This window comes from Salmo salar, chromosome 25, assembly GCF_965601325.2.
Source record: "Salmo salar chromosome 25, fSalSal1, whole genome shotgun sequence".
In the NCBI taxonomy this organism is placed as follows: domain Eukaryota; kingdom Metazoa; phylum Chordata; class Actinopteri; order Salmoniformes; family Salmonidae; genus Salmo; species Salmo salar.
This window is the reverse complement of record NC_138315.1, coordinates 45327245-45346217: the sequence shown is the minus strand read 5'-3', so window position 1 is coordinate 45346217 and position 18973 is coordinate 45327245. Positions and strand designations below refer to the sequence as shown.

Here is an 18973-nt window from a genome sequence, read left to right as displayed (position 1 = left end):
ACTACAAATGATAACATATCACCAAGGGTAACATATCACCACGGGTAACATATCACCAAGGACAACATACTACAAATGATAACATATTAACCAAGGATAACATACTACAAAAATAACATATCAACAAGGGTAACATATCACCAAGGATAACATACAACCAATGATAACATATCACCAACGGTAACATATCACCAAGGGTAACGTATCACCAAGGACAACATACCACCAAGGACAACATACCACCAATAACACATCACCAATAACATATCACCAATAACATATCACCAAGGATAACATATTACCAATGATAACATATCACCAATGATAACGTATCACCCAGGATAACGTATCACCAAGGATTACATACTACCAAGGGTAACATATCACCAAGGATAACATATCACCAAGGATAATCTATCACCAAGGGCAACATATCACCAAGGGTAACATATCACCAAGGATAACATATCACCAAGGATAATCTATCACCAAGGGCAACATATCACCAAGGGTAACATATCACCAAGGATAACATATCACCAATGATAACATATCAGTAAGGATAACACATCCCCATGATAACATAACACCAAGGATAACATACCACCAAAAGTAACATACCACCAAGGATAATATACCACCAGGGATAACATACCACCAGGGATAACATACCACCAAGGATAACATACCACCAAGGATAACATACCACCAAGGATAACATACCACCAGGGATAACATATCACTGGGGATAACATACTACCAAGGATAACATACTACCAATGATAAAATATCACAAAGGGTAACATACCACCAAGGACAACATACTACCAAGGATAACATATCAGTAAGGATAACATAACACCAAAGATAACAAACTACCAATGATAACATATCACCAAGGGTAACATATCACCAAGGGTAACATATCACCAAGGGTAACATATCACCAAGGATAACATAACACCAGGGATAACATATCACTGGGGATAACATACTACCAAGGATAACATACTACCAATGATAACATACCACCAATGATAATGTATCACCCAGGATAACATACTACCAATGATAAAATATCACAAAGGGTAACATACCACCAAGGACAACATACTACCAAGGATAACATATCAGTAAGGATAACATATCACCAATGATAACATAACACCAAAGATAACAAACTACCAATGATAACATATCACCAAGGGTAACATATCACCAAGGGTAACATATCACCAAGGGTAACATATCACCAAGGATAACATAACACCAGGGATAACATATCATCAAGGATAACATACCACCAAGGATAACATATCACCAGGGATAACATAACACCAGGGATAACATATCATCAAGGATAACATACCACCAAGGATAACATATCACCAGGGATAACATACCACCAAGGATAACATACAACCAAGGATAACATACTACCAAGCATACCATATCAGTAAGGATAACATATCCCCAAGGATAACATAACACCAAAGATAACATATAATCAAGAATAACATACCACCAATGATAACATATCATCAAGGATAACATACCACCAAGGAAAACATATCATCAAGGGTAACATATCACCAAGGATACCATACCACCAAGGATAACATATCATCAAGGGTAACATGCCACCAAGGATAACATATCATCAAGGATAACATACCACCAAGGATAACATATAACCAGGGATAACATATCACCAGGGATAACATACCACCAAGGATAACATACCACCAGGGATAACATATCACTGGGGATAACATACTACCAAGGATAACATACTACCAATGATAAAATATCACAAAGGGTAACATACCCAAAAGAATATCTAGTTAACAGAAGAAAAGAAAGAGAAAATCAGGACAGAAGAAAAAGGATATCAAAGTGAAACAGTTCTCTAAAGACACAAGAGACAATAATACAAGAAACAACACTTCTGTAGCTTGTCAACTATGTGTCTGTCTATCCCTGTTCTCTCCCCTCTGCACAGGCCATACAAACGCTTCACACCGCGTGGCCGCTGCCACTCTAACCTGGTGGTCCCAGCGCGCACGACCCACGTGGAGTTCCAGGTCTCCGGCAGCCTCTGGAACTGCCGGTCTGCAGCCAACAAGGCTGAGTTCATCTCAGCCTATGCTACCCTCCAGTCCCTAGACTTCCTGGCGCTGACGGAAACATGGATTACCACAGATAACACTGCTACTCCTACTGCTCTCTCTTCGTCTGCCCACGTGTTCTCGCATACCCCTAGAGCATCGAGCCAGCGGGGTGGTGGCACTGGAATCCTCATCTCTCCCAAGTGGACATTCTCTCTTTCTCCCCTGACCCATCTGTCTATCTCCTCATTTGAATTCCATGCTGTCACAGTTACCAGCCCTTTCAAGCTTAACATCCTTATCATTTATCGCCCTCCAGGTTCCCTTGGAGAGTTCATCAATGAGCTTGACGCCTTGATAAGTTCCTTTCCTGAGGATGGCTCACCTCTCACAGTTCTGGGTGACTTTAACCTCCCCACGTCTACCTTCGACTCATTCCTCTCTGCCTCCTTCTTTCCACTCCTCTCCTCTTTTGACCTCACCCTCTCACCTTCCCCCCCTACTCACAAGGCAGGCAATACGCTTGACCTCATCTTTACTAGATGCTGTTTTTCCACTAATCTCATTGCAACTCCCCTCCAAATCTCCGACCACTACCTTGTATCCTTTTCCCTCTTGCTCTCATCCAACACTTCTCACTCTGCCCCTACTCGGATGGTATTGCGCCGTCCCAACCTTCGCTCTCTCTCTCCCGCTACTCTCTCCTCTTCCATCCTATCATCTCTTCCCTCTGCTCAAACCTTCTCCAACCTATCTCCTGATTCTGCCTCCTCAACCCTCCTCTCCTCCCTTTCTGCATCCTTTGATTTTCTCTGTCCCCTATCCTCCAGGCCGGCTCGGTCCTCCCCTCCTGCTCCATGGCTCGACGACTCACTACGAGCTCACAGAACAAGGCTCCGGGCAGCCGAGCGGAAATGGAGGAAAACTCGCCTCCCTGCGGACCTGGCATCCTTTCACTCACTCCTCTCTACATTCTCCTCTTCTGTCTCTGCTGCTAAAGCCACTTTCTACCACTCTAAATTCCAAGCATCTGCCTCTAACCCTAGGAAGCTCTTTGCTACCTTCTCCTCCCTCCTGAATCCTCCTCCCCCTCCCCCCCCCCTCCTCCCTCTCTGCGGATGACTTCGTCAACCATTTTGAAAAGAAGGTTGACGATATCCGATCCTCGTTTGCTAAGTCAAACGACACCGCTGGTCCTGCTCACACTGCCCTACCCTGTGCTTTGACCTCTTTCTCCCCTCTCTCTCCAGATGAAATCTCGCGTCTTGTGACGGCCGGCCGCCCAACAACCTGCCCACTTGACCCTATCCCCTCCTCTCTTCTCCAGACCATTTCCGGAGACCTTCTCCCCTTCCTCACCTCGCTCATCAACTCATCCTTGACCGCTGGCTACGTCCCTTCCGTCTTCAAGAGAGCGAGAGTTGCACCCCTTCTGAAAAAACCTACACTCGATCCCTCCGATGTCAACAACTACAGACCAGTATCCCTTCTTTCTTTTCTCTCCAAAACTCTTGAACGTGCCGTCCTTGGCCAGCTCTCCTGCTATCTCTCTCAGAATGACCTTCTTGATCCTAATCAGTCAGGTTTCAAGACTGGGCATTCAACTGAGACTGCTCTTCTCTGTGTCACGGAGGCTCTCCGCACTGCTAAAGCTAACTCTCTCTCCTCTGCTCTCATCCTTCTAGACCTATCTGCTGCCTTTGATACTGTGAACCATCAGATCCTCCTCTCCACCCTCTCCGAGTTGGGCATCTCCGGCGCGGCCCACGCTTGGATTGCGTCCTACCTGACAGGTCGCTCCTACCAGGTGGCGTGGCGAGAATCTGTCTCCGCACCATGCGCTCTCACCACTGGTGTCCCCCAGGGCTCTGTTCTAGGCCCTCTCCTATTCTCGCTATACACCAAGTCACTTGGCTCTGTCATATCCTCACATGGTCTCTCCTATCATTGCTATGCAGACGACACACAATTAATCTTCTCCTTTCCCCCTTCTGATAACCAGGCGGCGAATCGCATCTCTGCATGTCTGTCAGACATATCAGTGTGGATGACGGATCACCAGCTCAAGCTGAACCTCGGCAAGACGGAGCTGCTCTTCCTCCCGGGGAAGGACTGCCCGTTCCATGATCTCGCCATCACGGTTGACAACTCCCTTGTGTCCTCCTCCCAGAGTGCTAAGAACCTTGGAGTGATCCTGGACAACACCCTGTCGTTCTCCACTAACATCAAGGCGGTGACCCGATCCTGTAGGTTCATGCTCTACAACATTCGCAGAGTACGACCCTGCCTCACACAGGAAGCGGCGCAGGTCCTAATCCAGGCACTTGTCATCTCCCGTCTGGATTACTGCAACTCGCTGTTGGCTGGGCTCCCTGCCTGTGCCATTAAACCCCTACAACTCATCCAGAACGCCGCAGCCCGTCTGGTGTTCAACCTTCCCAAGTTCTCTCACGTCACCCCGCTCCTCCGCTCTCTCCACTGGCTTCCAGTTGAAGCTCGCATCCGCTACAAGACCATGGTGATTGCCTACGGAGCTGTGAAGGGAACGGCACCTCCATACCTTCAGGCTCTGATCAGGCCCTACACCCAAACAAGGGCACTGCGTTCATCCACCACTGGCCTGCTGGCCCCCCTACCTCTGAGGAAGCACAGTTCCCGCTCAGCCCAGTCAAAACTGTTCGCTGCTCTGGCACCCCAATGGTGGAACAAGCTCCCTCACGACGCCAGGACAGCGGAGTCAATCACCACCTTCCGGAGACACCTGAAACCCCACCTCTTTAAGGAATACCTAGGATAGGATAAAGTAATCCTTCTAACCCCCCCCCCCCCCCCTTAAAAGATTTAGATGCACTATTGTAAAGTGGTTGTTCCACTGGATATCATAAGGTGAATGCACCATTTTGTAAGTCGCTCTGGATAAGAGCGTCTGCTAAATGACTTAAATGTAATGTAAATGATAACATATCATCAAGGATAACATACCACCAAGGATAACATACCACCAAGGATAACATATCGTCAAGGATAACATACCACCAAGGATAACATATCACCAAGGATACCATACCACCAAGGATAACATATCATCAAGGGTAACATATCACCAGGGATAACATATCATCAAAGATAACATCTCACCAGGGATAACATACCACCAAGGATAAAATACCATCAAGGATAACATGCCACCAAGGATAACATATCACCAGGGATAACATACCACCAGGGATAACATATCACCAGGGATAACATACCACCAGGGATAACATATCTTCAAGGATAACATCCCACCAAGGATACCAGGGATAACTTATCATCAAGGATAACATATCATCAAGGATAACATACCACGAATGATAACATATCACCAAGGATAACATATTGTCAATGATAACATACCACCAAGGATACCATTTCACCAGGGATAACATATCAAGGATAACATACCATCAAGGATAACATATCATCAAGGATGACATACCTGCAATGATAACATATCGCCAGGGATAACATACCACCAAGGATAACATATCGCCAGGGATAACATATCACCAGGGTAACATACCTCCAAGGATAACATATCACCAAGGATAACATATCAAGGATAACATATCATCAAGGTTAACATACCACCAATGATAACATATGAGCAAGGATAACATACCAAAGTAAGGGAATATTCTATTATCAGTCCAAGCGTATGTGAAGTACAGGGAGACAGGCAGTGCATTCGAGTTGAGTTTCAGAGAATGTCTTGAAAATGTACATGTGACATGTCAATGGACCAGTGCAGAGTCAGATTTGACAAACGCAGGGCAAGGTTGAGCTTAGTACACGTATCTATGTGTGGAGAAAAAGTGGTCTAGAGTTTTATTTCCTTTGGTTGCACATGTTACATGCTGGTAGAAATGAGGTAAGATGGATTTAAGTTTTCCTGCATTAAAGTACCCGGCCACTAGGAGTGCTGCCTCTGGATGAGCATTTTCTTGTATGCTTATGGCCTTATACAGCTCGTTGCGTGCAGTCTTAGTGCAAGCATTGGTTTGTGGTTTGTGGTAGACAGCCATGAAGAGGGCACGACAATGCCTATTCCCCCTCAGCAGAACGAAAATATTTGGCATGGGTCCTCAGATCCTCCATTTTTTTACAGCTGCACCATCGAGAGTATCCTGACTGGTTGCATCACCGCCTGGTATGGAAACTGCTCAGCCTCTGACCGCAAGGCGCAACAGAGGGTAGTGCGTACAGCCCAGTACATCACTGGGGCCAAGCTTCCTGCCATCCAGGACATCTATACCAGGCGGTGGCAGAGGAAGGCCCTTAAAATTGCCACCCTAGTCATAGATTGTTCTCTCTGCTACCACACGGCAAGTGGTACCTGAGCGCCAAGTCTAGGTCCAAGAGGCTTCTGAACAGCTTCTACCCCCAAGCCATAAGACTCCTGAACAGTTAATCAAATGGCTACCCAGACTATTTGCTTTTTCCCACTCCCCCAATTTTTACACTGCTGCTACTCTTCGTTTATTATCTATGCATTAGTCACTTTACCTCTACCTACATGTACATATTATCTCAATTACCTCTGTATTGTCACGGTTGTTTGAAGGAGCGGACCAAGATACAGCATTTTCGTAGTTCCACACATTTATTTAAATGTGAAACTTAATGCAATACATACACTTGAAAATAGAAAAACAACAAACCATGACGCAGAGAGGAAAACACACTACTCAAAAGATAATAACCCACAAACAACATTGAGAAAAAACCCTACTGTAACGCCCTGGCCATAGAGAGGGGTTTTTTGTTCTTTATTTTGGTTAGGCCAGGGTGTTACATTGGGTGGGTGTTCTATGTTCCTTTTTCTATGTTTTGGTATTTCTTTGTTTTGGGCCATGTGTGTGGCTCCCAATCAGGCACAGCTGAAGCTCGTTGCTGCTGATTGGGAGTCACACATAAGGAGCATGTTTTTCCTTTGGGTTTTGTGGGTAATTGTTTCTGTTTAGAGTGTTTTCCTAACAGGACTGTTTGCTGTCGTTTTAGTTCATTTTGTAGTGTTCTCTTGTTTTTTGTATTAAAATTCTAATGATGAACACATCCTCTGCTGCACCTTGGTTCCCTCTTACAGACAGCCGTTACAGAATTACCCACCGAAAACGGACCAAGCAGCAGAGGAAGGAGAGGCACCAGGAGAAGGACTCATGGACTTTGGAGAAGATGGAGAGGATCGTTCAGGATTCCTGGAGATGGGAGGAATTACAGGACGAAGGTGAACCATGGGCTCAAGCTGGGGAGTATCGCCGCCCGCAGTGGGAGATCGAGGCGGCGAGAGCTGAGAGGCGCTGGTACGAGGCAAGGGAGAGCAACGGACACGGGAAGCATGCCCCACAATTTTTTTTTTGGGGGGGGCACACGGGGAGATTGGCAGAGTCAGGTGGTAGACCTAAGCCAACTCCCCGTGCTTACCGGAAGCAGCGTGGCACTGGTAAGACACCGTGTTATGCTGTGGAGCGCACGGTGTCCCCAGTGCACGTTCAAAGCCCGGTGCGCTCCATACCAGCCCCCCGCAAGTGCCATGCGAGTGCAGGCATCGAGCCAGTGCGGATGGTGCCAGCTCAGTGCGTCTGGTCTCCAGTGCGCCTCCTCGGTCCAGGTAGTCCTGCCACCTCCCAGGACTAGGCCTCCAGTGGGTCTCACCTGTCCAGAGCAGTCAGAGCTGCCCGCCAGTCAACAGTCGCCAGAGCTGCCCGCCAGTCAACAGTCGCCAGAGCTGCCCGCCAGTCAACAGTCGCCAGAGCTGCCCGCCAGTCAACAGTCGTCAGAGCTGCCCGCCAGTCAACAGTCGTCAGAGCTGCCCACCAGTCAACAGTCGCCAGAGAGGTCAGACTGCGCTGAACTGCCGGAGTGGCCAGACTGCGCTGAACTGCCGGAGTGGCCAGACTGCGCTGAACTGCCGGAGTGGCCAGACTGCGCTGAACTGCCGGAGTGGCCAGACTGCGCTGAACTGCCGGAGTGGCCAGACTGCCCTGAACTGCCAGAGTGGCCAGGGACGCCCGCCAGCCCGGTGAGTCCTGTGCCTACGCCTAGGGCCAGGCCTCTGTCATGTCTCCCCAGCCTGGTGAGTCCTGTGCCTGTGCCCAGGGCCAGGCATCCATCATGTCTCCCCAGCCTGGTGAATCCTGGGTCAGTGCCGTCGGAGCCGCCAGGGACGCCCGCCAGCCGGGCGCAGCCAGGGACGCCGGGCGCAGCCAGGGACGCCCACCAGCCGGGCGCAGCCAGGGTCGCCCGCCAGCCGGGCGCAGCCAGGGTCGCCCGCCAGCCGGGCGCAACCATCGCCGCCCGCCAGCCAGGCGCAACAAGGGTCGCCCGCCAGCCGGGCGCAACCATCGCCGCCCGCCAGCCGGGCGCAGTCAGCGTCGCCCACCAGACCTTCGGAGCGGCCAGGTGCGCCACCTAAGAGGGCGACGTCAAGGGTGGAGCAGAGGCCACGTCCCGCACCTGAGCCACCGCCGTAAGAAGGCCCACCCGGACCCTCCCCTTCAGAGTCAGGTTTTGCGGCCGGAGTCCGCACCTTTGGGGGGGGGGTACTGTAACGCCCTGGCCATAGAGAGGGGTTTTTTTGTTCTTTATTTTGGTTACGCCATGGCGTTACATTGGGTGGGCGTTCTATGTTCCTTTTTCTATGTTTTGGTATTTCTTTGTTTTGGGCCATGTGTGTGGCTCCCAATCAGGCACAGCTGAAGCTCGTTGCTGCTGATTGGGAGTCACACATAAGGAGCATGTTTTTCCTTTGGGTTTTGTGGGTAATTGTTTCTGTTTAGAGTATTTTCCTAACAGGACTGTTTGCTGTCGTTTTTGTTCATTTTGTAGTGTTCTCTTGTTTTTTGTATTAAAATTCTAATGATGAACACACCCTCTGCTGCACCTTGGTTCCCTCTTACAGACAGCCATTACACCTACTTAAATATGATCTCTAATCAGAGGCAATGAGGATCAGCTGCCTCCAATTAGAGATCAACACCAAACAATCCCAACATAGAAATAGAAAAACTAGAACTAAAACATAGAACACCCCATGTCACGCCCTGCCCTACTATAGAAAATGACATCTTACTAGGGTCAGGACGTGACAGTACCCCCCCCCCCCCAAGGTGCAGACTCCGAATGCAAACCCCCAAAAAATAAAAAATAACCACAAAACACAAAGGAAAGGTAGGGTGGGTGACTAGTGTCTATGGCGGCGGCTCTGGTTCCGGGCGTAGTACTCCCACCGCCCGCTGATCCCCCTGCTTCTGTATGTCCGGAGGAACCAGACCATTGATCATCGCCGGAGGCGTCGGACCGCCAACCGCCGCTGAAGACTCTGGGCTAAAGGCCACCACTGAAGGCTCCGGGCTAAAGGCCGCCGCTGAAGGCTCCGGCCTGAGGAGCGTCGCTGGAGGCCTGATGCGTGGGACTGGCATAGGAGGCGCCAGCCTAGTAACACGCACCTCAGGGCAAGTGCGGGGAGCAGGAACAGGACACCCCTGACTGGGCAGACGCACTGGAGGCCTGATGTGTGGGGCTGGCATAGGAGGTGCCAGACTACTAATACGCACCTCAGGGCGAGTGCGGGGATCTGGCACAGGACTACTGGGCTATGGAGGCGCACTGGAGGGAGAGTGCGAGGAGCAGGAATCGGTCTCACCGGACTGGGGAGACGCACTTAGGGCCGAGTGCTCACAGCAGGCACTGGCTGTACCGGGTTATGGCTGCGCACTGGAGGAATAGTGCGAGGAGCAGGCACAGGACGTACTGGACTATGGAGGGAGAGTGCGAGGAGCAGGCACAGGACGTACTGGGCTATGGAGGCTCACTGGAGGGAGAGTGCGAGGAGCAGGAATCAGTCTCACCGGACTGGGGAGACGCACTAAGGGCCGAGTGCTCACAGCAGGCACTGGCTGTACCGGGCTATGGATGCGCACTGAAGGAAGAATGCGAGGAGCAGGAACAGGACACCCCGGACTGGGCAGGCGCACTGGAACCCTGATGCGTGGGACTGGCATAGGAGGCGCCAGACTAGTAACACGCACCTCAGGGCGAGTGCGGGGAACAGGAACAGGACACCCCGGACTGGGCAGGCGCACTGGATATACTGGGCCGTGGAGGCTCACTGGAGATCTCGAGCGTAGAGCTGGCATAACCCGTTCTGGCTGGATGCTCAACTTAGCTCGACTAATGCAGAGCGCGGGCACAGATCGCACCGGCCTGTGAATGCTCACTGGCGATACAGTGCGCATCACCGCATAGCTCGGTGCTTGCCTCGTCACCTGCTCCCCACGGTAAGCATGGGGAGTTGGCTCAGGTCTCCAACCTGACTCCGCCAATCTCCCCGTGTGCTCCCCCCCCAAATTTTTTGGGGGGGCTGCCTCTCCCACTTGCCTCGTGCCTTGTACAGCGCCTCATAGTAACGCCGCTCTGCCTTCGCTGCCTCCAGTTCCTCCTTCGGTCGGCGATACTCCCCAGCCTGACTCCAGGGTCCTTTCCCATCCAGGATTTCTTCCCAAGTCCATTTCTCCTGCTGCTCCATACCACACTGCTTGGTCCTTTTATGGTGGGTTATTCTGTCACGGTTGTTTTGAAGGAGCGGACCAAGATGCAGCGTTTTCGTAGTTCCACATATTTATTTAAACGTGAAACTTAATGCAATACATAAATAACTTGAAAATAGAAAACAACAAACCGTGACGCAGAGAGGAAAACACACTACTCAAAAGATAATAACCCACAAACAACAATGAGAAAAACCCCTACTTAAATATGATCTTTAATCAGAGGCAATGAGGATCAGCTGCCTCCAATTAGAGATCAACTCCAAACAATCCCAACATAGAAACAGAAAAACTAGAACTAAAACATAGAAATAGGAAACATAGAACAATCCTAAACACCCCATGTCACGCCCTGCCCTACTCTACTATAGAAAATTACATCTTACTAGTGTCAGGACGTGACATGTATATAGCCTTGGTACTGTTATTTTATTGTTGCTCTTTAATTTCTTTTGATTTTTTAACCTTTTTGTTGTTGTTGTTTATTTAGTAAATCCTTTCTTAATAATATTTTTTCTTAAAACTGCATTGTTGGTTAAAGGCTTGTAAGTAAGCATTTCACTGTAAGGTCTACACTTGTATTTGGCACATGTGACAAATTTGATTTGAATGAATAGACAGCTACAAATAAATATAGATGAAAACTCTCTTGGTAAATAGTGTGGTCTACAGCTTATCATTTTTAAATTTGTTATTTAACCTTTATTTAACTAAGCAAGCCAGTTAAGAACAAATTCTTATTTACAATGACGGCCTACCCCAGCCAAACCCAGACGACGATGGGCCAATTGTGTGCGGCCCTATGGTACTCCCAAGCACAGCTGGATGTGATACAGCCTGGATTCAAACCAGGGACTGTAGTGACGCCTCTTGCACTAGAGATGCAGTGCCTTAGAACGCTGCGCCACTCGGGATCCCTTCAGGAGACTTGATGAGGTACTCTACCTCAGGCGAGCTTAACCTTGAGACTTCTTTAATATTAGACTTTGTGCACCAGCTGTTATTGACAAATAGACACAGACCTCCACCCCTTGTCTTACCGGAGGCAGCTGTTCTGTCTTGCAGATGCATGGAAAACCCAGCCAACTGTATAGTATTCATGTCATCATTCAGCCATGACTTAGTGAAATATAAGATATTTCAGTTTTTAATGTCCCGTTGGTAGGATAGTCTCGAACGGAGCTCATCCAGTTTATTCTCCAATGATTGCACGTTGACCAATAGGATGGATAGTAGAGGCGGGTTACCCACTCACCGAGGAATTCTCACAAGGCACCCGGATCTGCGTTCCCTGTATCGGCGGCGTCTCTTCATGCGAATGACAGGGATTTGGGCCTGGTCCTGTAGCAGCAGTAAATCCTTTGCCTCATTAAAAAAAAATCTTTGTCCAGGTCGAGGTGAGTAATCTCTGTTCTGATATCCAGAAGTTATTTTAGGTCATAAGAGACAGAGGCAGAAACATTATGTACAAAATAAGTTACAAACAACGCGAAAAAACACAAAATAGCACAATTGGTTAGGAGTCAATAAAACAGCAGTCATCCCCTCCGGCGCCATTGTATTGATAGTGTGATTTGGATTACTGTCTTGCTGCATGACGCAGCTGCGCTTCAGGCTCAGCTCACAGACGGATGGCCTGATATTCTCCTGTAGAATTCTGATACAGAGCAGAATTCATGGTTCCTTCTATTAAGGCAAGTTGTCCAGGTCCTGAGGCAGAAAAGCATCCCCAAGCCATCACACTACCACCACCATGCTTGACCGTTCGTAGAAAGTTGTTACTGTGGAATAAGGTTTTTGGTTTTCGCCAGACTTAATGGGACCCATTTTATTCAAAAAATGGACTCAAGTTTCCCAAAAAGCACCTGGAAGCACCTGGGTGATCTTCATGACTCTGGGAAGAATGTTCTATCGACAGATGAGTCAAAAGTATAACTTTATGGATGACATGGGTCCCATTATGCCTGGCAAAAATCCCAAACTGCGTTCTGATAACATCCAGTATCAAAAATATGCAAAAATAGAGAAAATCAGTAAGGGGGCAGATACATTTTCACGGCACTGTATGTGTTGTGCACTACCTTTTGTTTCCCAGAATATAGCAGAGTGTCGTGAAACTTTCCTCTCCTCTCAAGTTTTTCAAAAACGTTCAAAGGGTAACTGAGTTTAAATGGATACACATGAATAAGGACACTGAGATGGTTTTGAGAGTCAAAGGTTTGAGAGTATGAGCTGGAATATGCTGTAGAATCTGAATAACACGGTTCAGAAGCACTGCAGCGGCAGAATTTCCAACTGTTGTTGCAAATGTCATTTTTAGGTAGTTTTTAGGAGATGATAAATAACTGTGCCGGCCGAATTGTCTTTTCACTACTACATTTTTACTGTTGTGTTGGAAGAACAAGACTTTGTTCTTTATCAACGACACAAGTTTATCCACTATCACTCGAACATGCCCATTTTCCTGAGCTCGCATAACAACATTTTGTCAAAGTACGGTGGCCCTTCAGGATCACAATACGGTGAATCATAAGACATAACTCTTTGGAGTTTTCTGAAAGCGAAACTAGAACAGTATTTCTTATGAACACAAAATGTTCACTAGAACTTATCTAGTCAGGTTGTTATCTTGATTCCGAGAGAGCATCTGCAGCCCTATCTCAGAGGACATTTACCTTTACCTAATCATACATTCTAGCTGAAGTTCTCAGAAACTATGTGCTATCCACTATTTTTTTTTATTTGAGTTCAACTAAAAAATATATAAATAAAAAAGCACAAATAATTTTGGGGGAAACAGGACAGCCCCTTGAAAGGTAATTCGCCATCAGATAAAACAAAAATAGAGTTTATTGTTATTGTTCATGTGCTGTATAACAAATTAAATGTAAGTGTTTACAAAACAATAGGATTGACAGGGTGCATGACATAATCTAATGATGTTTTTACCAACAACAACACTGACAATATCAAATTCTACTGACAAACAAAAACGGTTTCATCCCAAAGTTAGTAATGTATCATTCTACTGTATAGTATACAAAGCTGTTACAAGTCACAACACAGGGTCAGGTCAAAGGTTGGTGCTGCAGAGCAAACTTACAAGGAACTAAGGTAGTTCAGACATCATCCATCTTGTGAAGCTGGTTGTTGGTAGCCTGGGTACCAGTCTGTATCTTACTGTATTTGGAGGTAGCTTTTTTGAATACTGAAACAGTCAGGTAGCCAAGCTACATTTTGCTTTTATGTATAGGTAGAATTCAGGTGAAGATTATTGAATCAATCATCCTGCCAACATTTTTCCATGACTTAAGGGGAAACAATTTAGACATTCTAATAACTTTACAATGCAGTTTTCATGATGAAGGTGGATGTTGATGCTCATTAGGCCATTACTTAATGAATCTCACTTATGTAAATGGTCAAAGATTTGCATGCAATAAATGATTTGTGTTCTGAACAAACATACCTCCAATAAATTATACAAATGAATATTTTATCCTCACATTTTGTTTAGTTCACTAAATATACAAATGCACACTATTTTCTACTACTAGGGTAAGGCAACGCACAATACTAGTTGTTATGTGCTTATCCTGGCTACTGTGTACGTGTCACTATTCTCTGGCTAGCTTCTCCTGACCAAATCATCATTAAATATTCTGGTTTAACCCTTTACACTTGTGGGAGTTGGGCTAAATTGAAATTTTTCTTAATGAAGAAATATGAAATACATATGCATAAGCATGGTAGCAATTGAAAGGGAACAGTTGGGAGATTATGGGGAAATTATCTGACCAAAAGGTGAGGACACAACAGTTCACCTGACACAAGAATGAATATAAACATTACACTGTTGATATTATGTGCATTTTACATTTACTGTACTTTTAAAATATTCTGGATACATTCAGTAATATGATGAGGATATTTGTGGAAAATGTGGGGTAGGTGCAACATAAGACAAAAAATGACAAGGGTTTGAGTGACAGGACTAACTCCAAAGTGTGCCCAGTTCCTAAGTAATTGCAATGCACTTTTATGATTCAAAGAAGAGTCTTCAACTATAAGGTGCTTTTTTGAGCTCTCCTAATGTAGCTGTGCTGTTGAGGAACTAGAGCAGGCACACTTGTCGTTGTTTTGTTTGGAACACAGCCCTGCATCCCCGCCATCACACAAAACCGTTGTTATTTACGCAATCCAGAAACAGTCCATTATAAATCGCAATCTTGGTCAGCTTTTTATATTACCAAGATGACTAAGTTATACAATAACAACTGTACATCAAACATAGACTCATTCTGTTCAGAACAACCCAGGGTATGACAGCCATGTCATCCGGTAACTGCATGATGGCCATGTCATCTTGTAGCTGTACATCAAACATAGAGATCATAAACATTGACACTGTATATGAAATGAGTTGTGAGATGGAAATGCGAAGTGCACATTTGGACTCAAAGGTGTTTGACTTGCTTTTCTGACATCAAAGCAATATTTATTAGAATACTCAAAGTCTCATCTTTCATAGTACATCCAGTCATCTTAATTACAGCATTTCCCTTAGACAACATAACATTTGCAAAAGTTTCCCATTAGCAGGAGGGATGGAGGGCAACTTCTTGTTGCATGTGGTGCTCAAGTTCAGATCAGCTGAACCCATACAGAGCTGTGAAGCACAGAGCCTGAGCTCTAATGCCATTTATAGCATGTTACTGTACAGGCACTGTGTTCCAATTTAGGCAAAGTGGAAAACAATTTAAATGTATATCTATTTGTGAACTGTCTCTTTAATAACTATTGCATGAAAATGGTTAACAGAATGTATCAGTGTAACTGAAAGAAGAGGTAATCATTTTAAACACCAATACAGTTAGTGAAACAGCTTAACTGGTACATGACTGAAAAATGAACATGAGATGGAAACTTTTTTTGTTAAATTGCTTGATCTAAAGTGACATTAAGATAGTACCCCAGCGATTCATGTAATTGAACACATTACTGAAGTGTTTTATAAAGTAACATGTACATCACATCATAGTAATAAATGGGAGAATATGAGAAATGTAAAAAAATGTATAAAAAAAAACTTTGGATGGAGATTCTAAAAACATGACGATGCATTTTTGAATCAAGCAGTACCACATACAGTTGAAGTCGGAAGTTTACATACACCTTAGCCAAATACATTTCAACTCAGTTTTTCACAATTCCTGACATTTAATCCTAGTAAAAATTCCCTGTCGTGGGTCAGTTAGAATCACCACTTTATTTTAAGAATGTGAAATGTCAGAATAATAGTAGAGAGAATGATTTTTTCAGCTTTTATTTCTTTCATCACATTCCCAGTGGGTCAGAAGTTTACATACACTCAATTACGATTTGGTAGCATTGCCTATAAATGGTTTAACTTGGATCAAACGTGTCAGGTAGCCTTCCACAAGCTTACCACAATAAGTTAGGTGAATTTTGGCCCATTCCTTCTGACAGAGCTGGTGGAAATGAGTCAGGTTTGTAGGCCTCCTTGCTATCACGTGCTTTTTCAGCTCTGCCCACAAATGTTCTATAGGATTGAGGTCAGGGCTTTGTGATGGCCACTCCAATACCTTGACCTTGTCCTTAAGCCATTTTGTCACAACTTTGGAAGTATGCTTGGGCTCAACGTCCATTTGGAAGACTCATTTGCGACCAAGCTTTAACTTCCTGACTGATGTCTTGAGATGTTGCTTCAATATATCCACATAATTTCCCTTCCTCATAATGCCATCTATTTTGTGAAGTGCACCAGTCCCTCCTGCAGCAAAGCACCCCCACAACATGATGCTGCCACCCCCGTGCTTCACGGTTGGGATGTTGTTCTTGGGCTTGCAAGCCTCCCCCTTTTTCCTCCAAACATAACGATGGTCATTATGGCCAAACAGTTCTATTTTTCTTTCATCAGACCCGACCACAATTCTCAAAAAAGTACGATCTTTGTCCCCATGTGCAGTTGCAAACCATAGTCTTGCTTTTTTATGCCGGTTTTGGAGCAGTGGCTTCTTCCTTGCTGAGCAGCCTTTCAGGTTATGCCAATATAGGACTCGTTTTACTGTGGATATAGATACTTTTGTACCGGTTTCCTCCAGCATCTTCACAGGGTCCTTTGCTGTTGTTCTGGGATTGATTTGCACTTTTCGCACCAAAGTACGTTCATCTCTAGGAGACAGAATGCGTCTCCTTCCTGAGCAGTATGACGGCTGCGAGGTCCCATGGTGTTTATACTTGCGTACTGTTGTTTGTACAGATGAACGTGGTACCTTCATGCATTTGGAAATTGCTCCCAAGGATGAACCAGACTTGTGGAGGTCTACAATTTTTGGTTGATTTGGCTGATTTCGTTTGATTTTCCCATGTGGTCAAGCAAAGAGGCATTGAGTTTGAAGGTAGGCCTTGAAATACATCCACAGGTACACCTCCAATTGACTCAAATGATGTCAATTAGCCTATCAGAAGCTTCTAAAGCCATGACATAATTTTCTGGAATTTTCCAGGCTGTTTAAAAGCACAGTCAACTTAGTGTATGTAAACTTCTGACCCACTGGAATTGTGATACAGTGAAGTAATCTGACTTTAAACAATTGTTGTAAAAATTACTTGTGTCATGCACAAAGTAGATGTCCTACCCAACTTGCCAAAACAATAGTTTGTTAACAGGAAATTTGTGGAGTGGTTGAAAAATGAGTTTTAATGACTCCAACCTAAGTGTATGTAAACGTCTGACTTCAACTGTATCTGTTCAAGGTCATCTTGAGGGGAACTAAGACTATGGCTAACGCTAGTCAACATGAAATAGAACTACTGCACAGTGACCACAATCCCCACAACTGGTACAACTAGACATTGACACGGGGTTTCTCAACAACAGATTGTCAGTATTGCTCTACTTATACACACTTGGTTTTGTACTACTTAAAGTGAGAAGGTGGGATGTAAACCCTGTTATTACTGTTTTGTAGTTCAGACTATATACACTTCTAGGATTTCCCTTCCGTTTAGTAAGACAGAGTACGTCAACATCTCCATTTATATGGCCTCTGAGACCATTGTCATGACAATCACTACTTGTGCTTATTCTTGATGGCTATCATACACACCCGATGTTATCACGGAAAACTGTCTTGCAATAACATACAAATATGATACTTTGTTGTTCCATATGTTGTCATCCCATATGTTGTCATCCCATATGTTGTCGTCCAAATATGTTGCCATCCCATATGTTGTCGTCTTCCCATATGTTGGGGCGGCAGGTAGCCTAGTGGTTAGAGCTTTGGACTAATAACCGAAAGGTTGAAAGATCAAATCCCAGAGCTGACAAGGTAAAAATCTGTTGTTCTACCCCTGAACAAGGCACTGTTCCTAGGCCATCATTGAAAATAAGAATTTGTTCTTAACTGACTTGCCTTGTTTAAATAAAGGTAAAAATCAAAAATGTTGTTGTCGTCCCATATGTAAATTCCAAATGAAGGCTCTCCCTGAATTGTAATAAATATTTAAGTTGGTGTCATAAATGAAAGCCTCTAAGGTTTTTTATCACCATTAGAACCTTGGATGAGTCAACCCATGGCAACACCATGGTAACCCGGCACTTTGTCAAGATAAATAAGACTTTTCTGAGCCAAATCCTGGTTGAGTCAAAGTCAATGGAACTTCTAGTGTTGTCTTGGTAACTGACATCCTTATTTTACACAGCACATATTTAAATGACAACAACGACAAATAAACACTTTTCAGAGTCAGAATTCTGTATGTACAAATGCGACATCTACAGACCCCTCGCCGTCAGTCTTGAAAGTAAGAAAGGAGAACGATAGAGTAGGGAAGGGAGGGGGAATCAACACAGTCAGTGAAAACACAAAACAATGGGCTTCTACGAGTAGAGAAATAAAGGCTCTCTAGGTGGTTTGGCAAAAAAGAAACTAAATGTAAAATCCCTTATCTTGAGGCAACATTGGTTGTTAAGGCTCTAATGCAGCTGTGCTTGTTTAGTATTGACCAACGACGACTGTGTTGTGAAAGAGGGATGCGCAAGGAGGAAGATAAGGAGGAGAAGAGGTGCTATCTGGAATCCTCTGGCTATGATTTGATGGTCTTCTTGTCAGAAAGGCTGAGAGCCCCTTCGAAGTCAGTCCCGTTCCCATTTTCTGGAATGAGAAAGAGAAAATAAATAAATAGGAGTTGGAATATTTTCAAATGATTCAGCATGAGAGAACTATGACAAAGAATCAACAAACT

The 18973-nt window shown here is 45.3% G+C and overlaps 1 protein-coding gene across 1 annotated transcript in view; it reads right to left on the bottom strand.

Moving 5' to 3' along the window:
• Nucleotides 1–13559: 13559 nt before the first annotated feature.
• The window catches only part of LOC106586818 (NGFI-A-binding protein 1), a 52106-nt gene continuing 46692 nt past the window's right edge, over nt 13560–18973 (bottom strand). Inside the window, exon 8 of the mRNA XM_014174500.3 lies at nt 13560–18882. Coding sequence (XP_014029975.1) covers nt 18815–18882 — 68 coding nt within the window. The 3' untranslated portion in view covers nt 13560–18814. The remainder of the gene's footprint in view (nt 18883–18973) is intronic.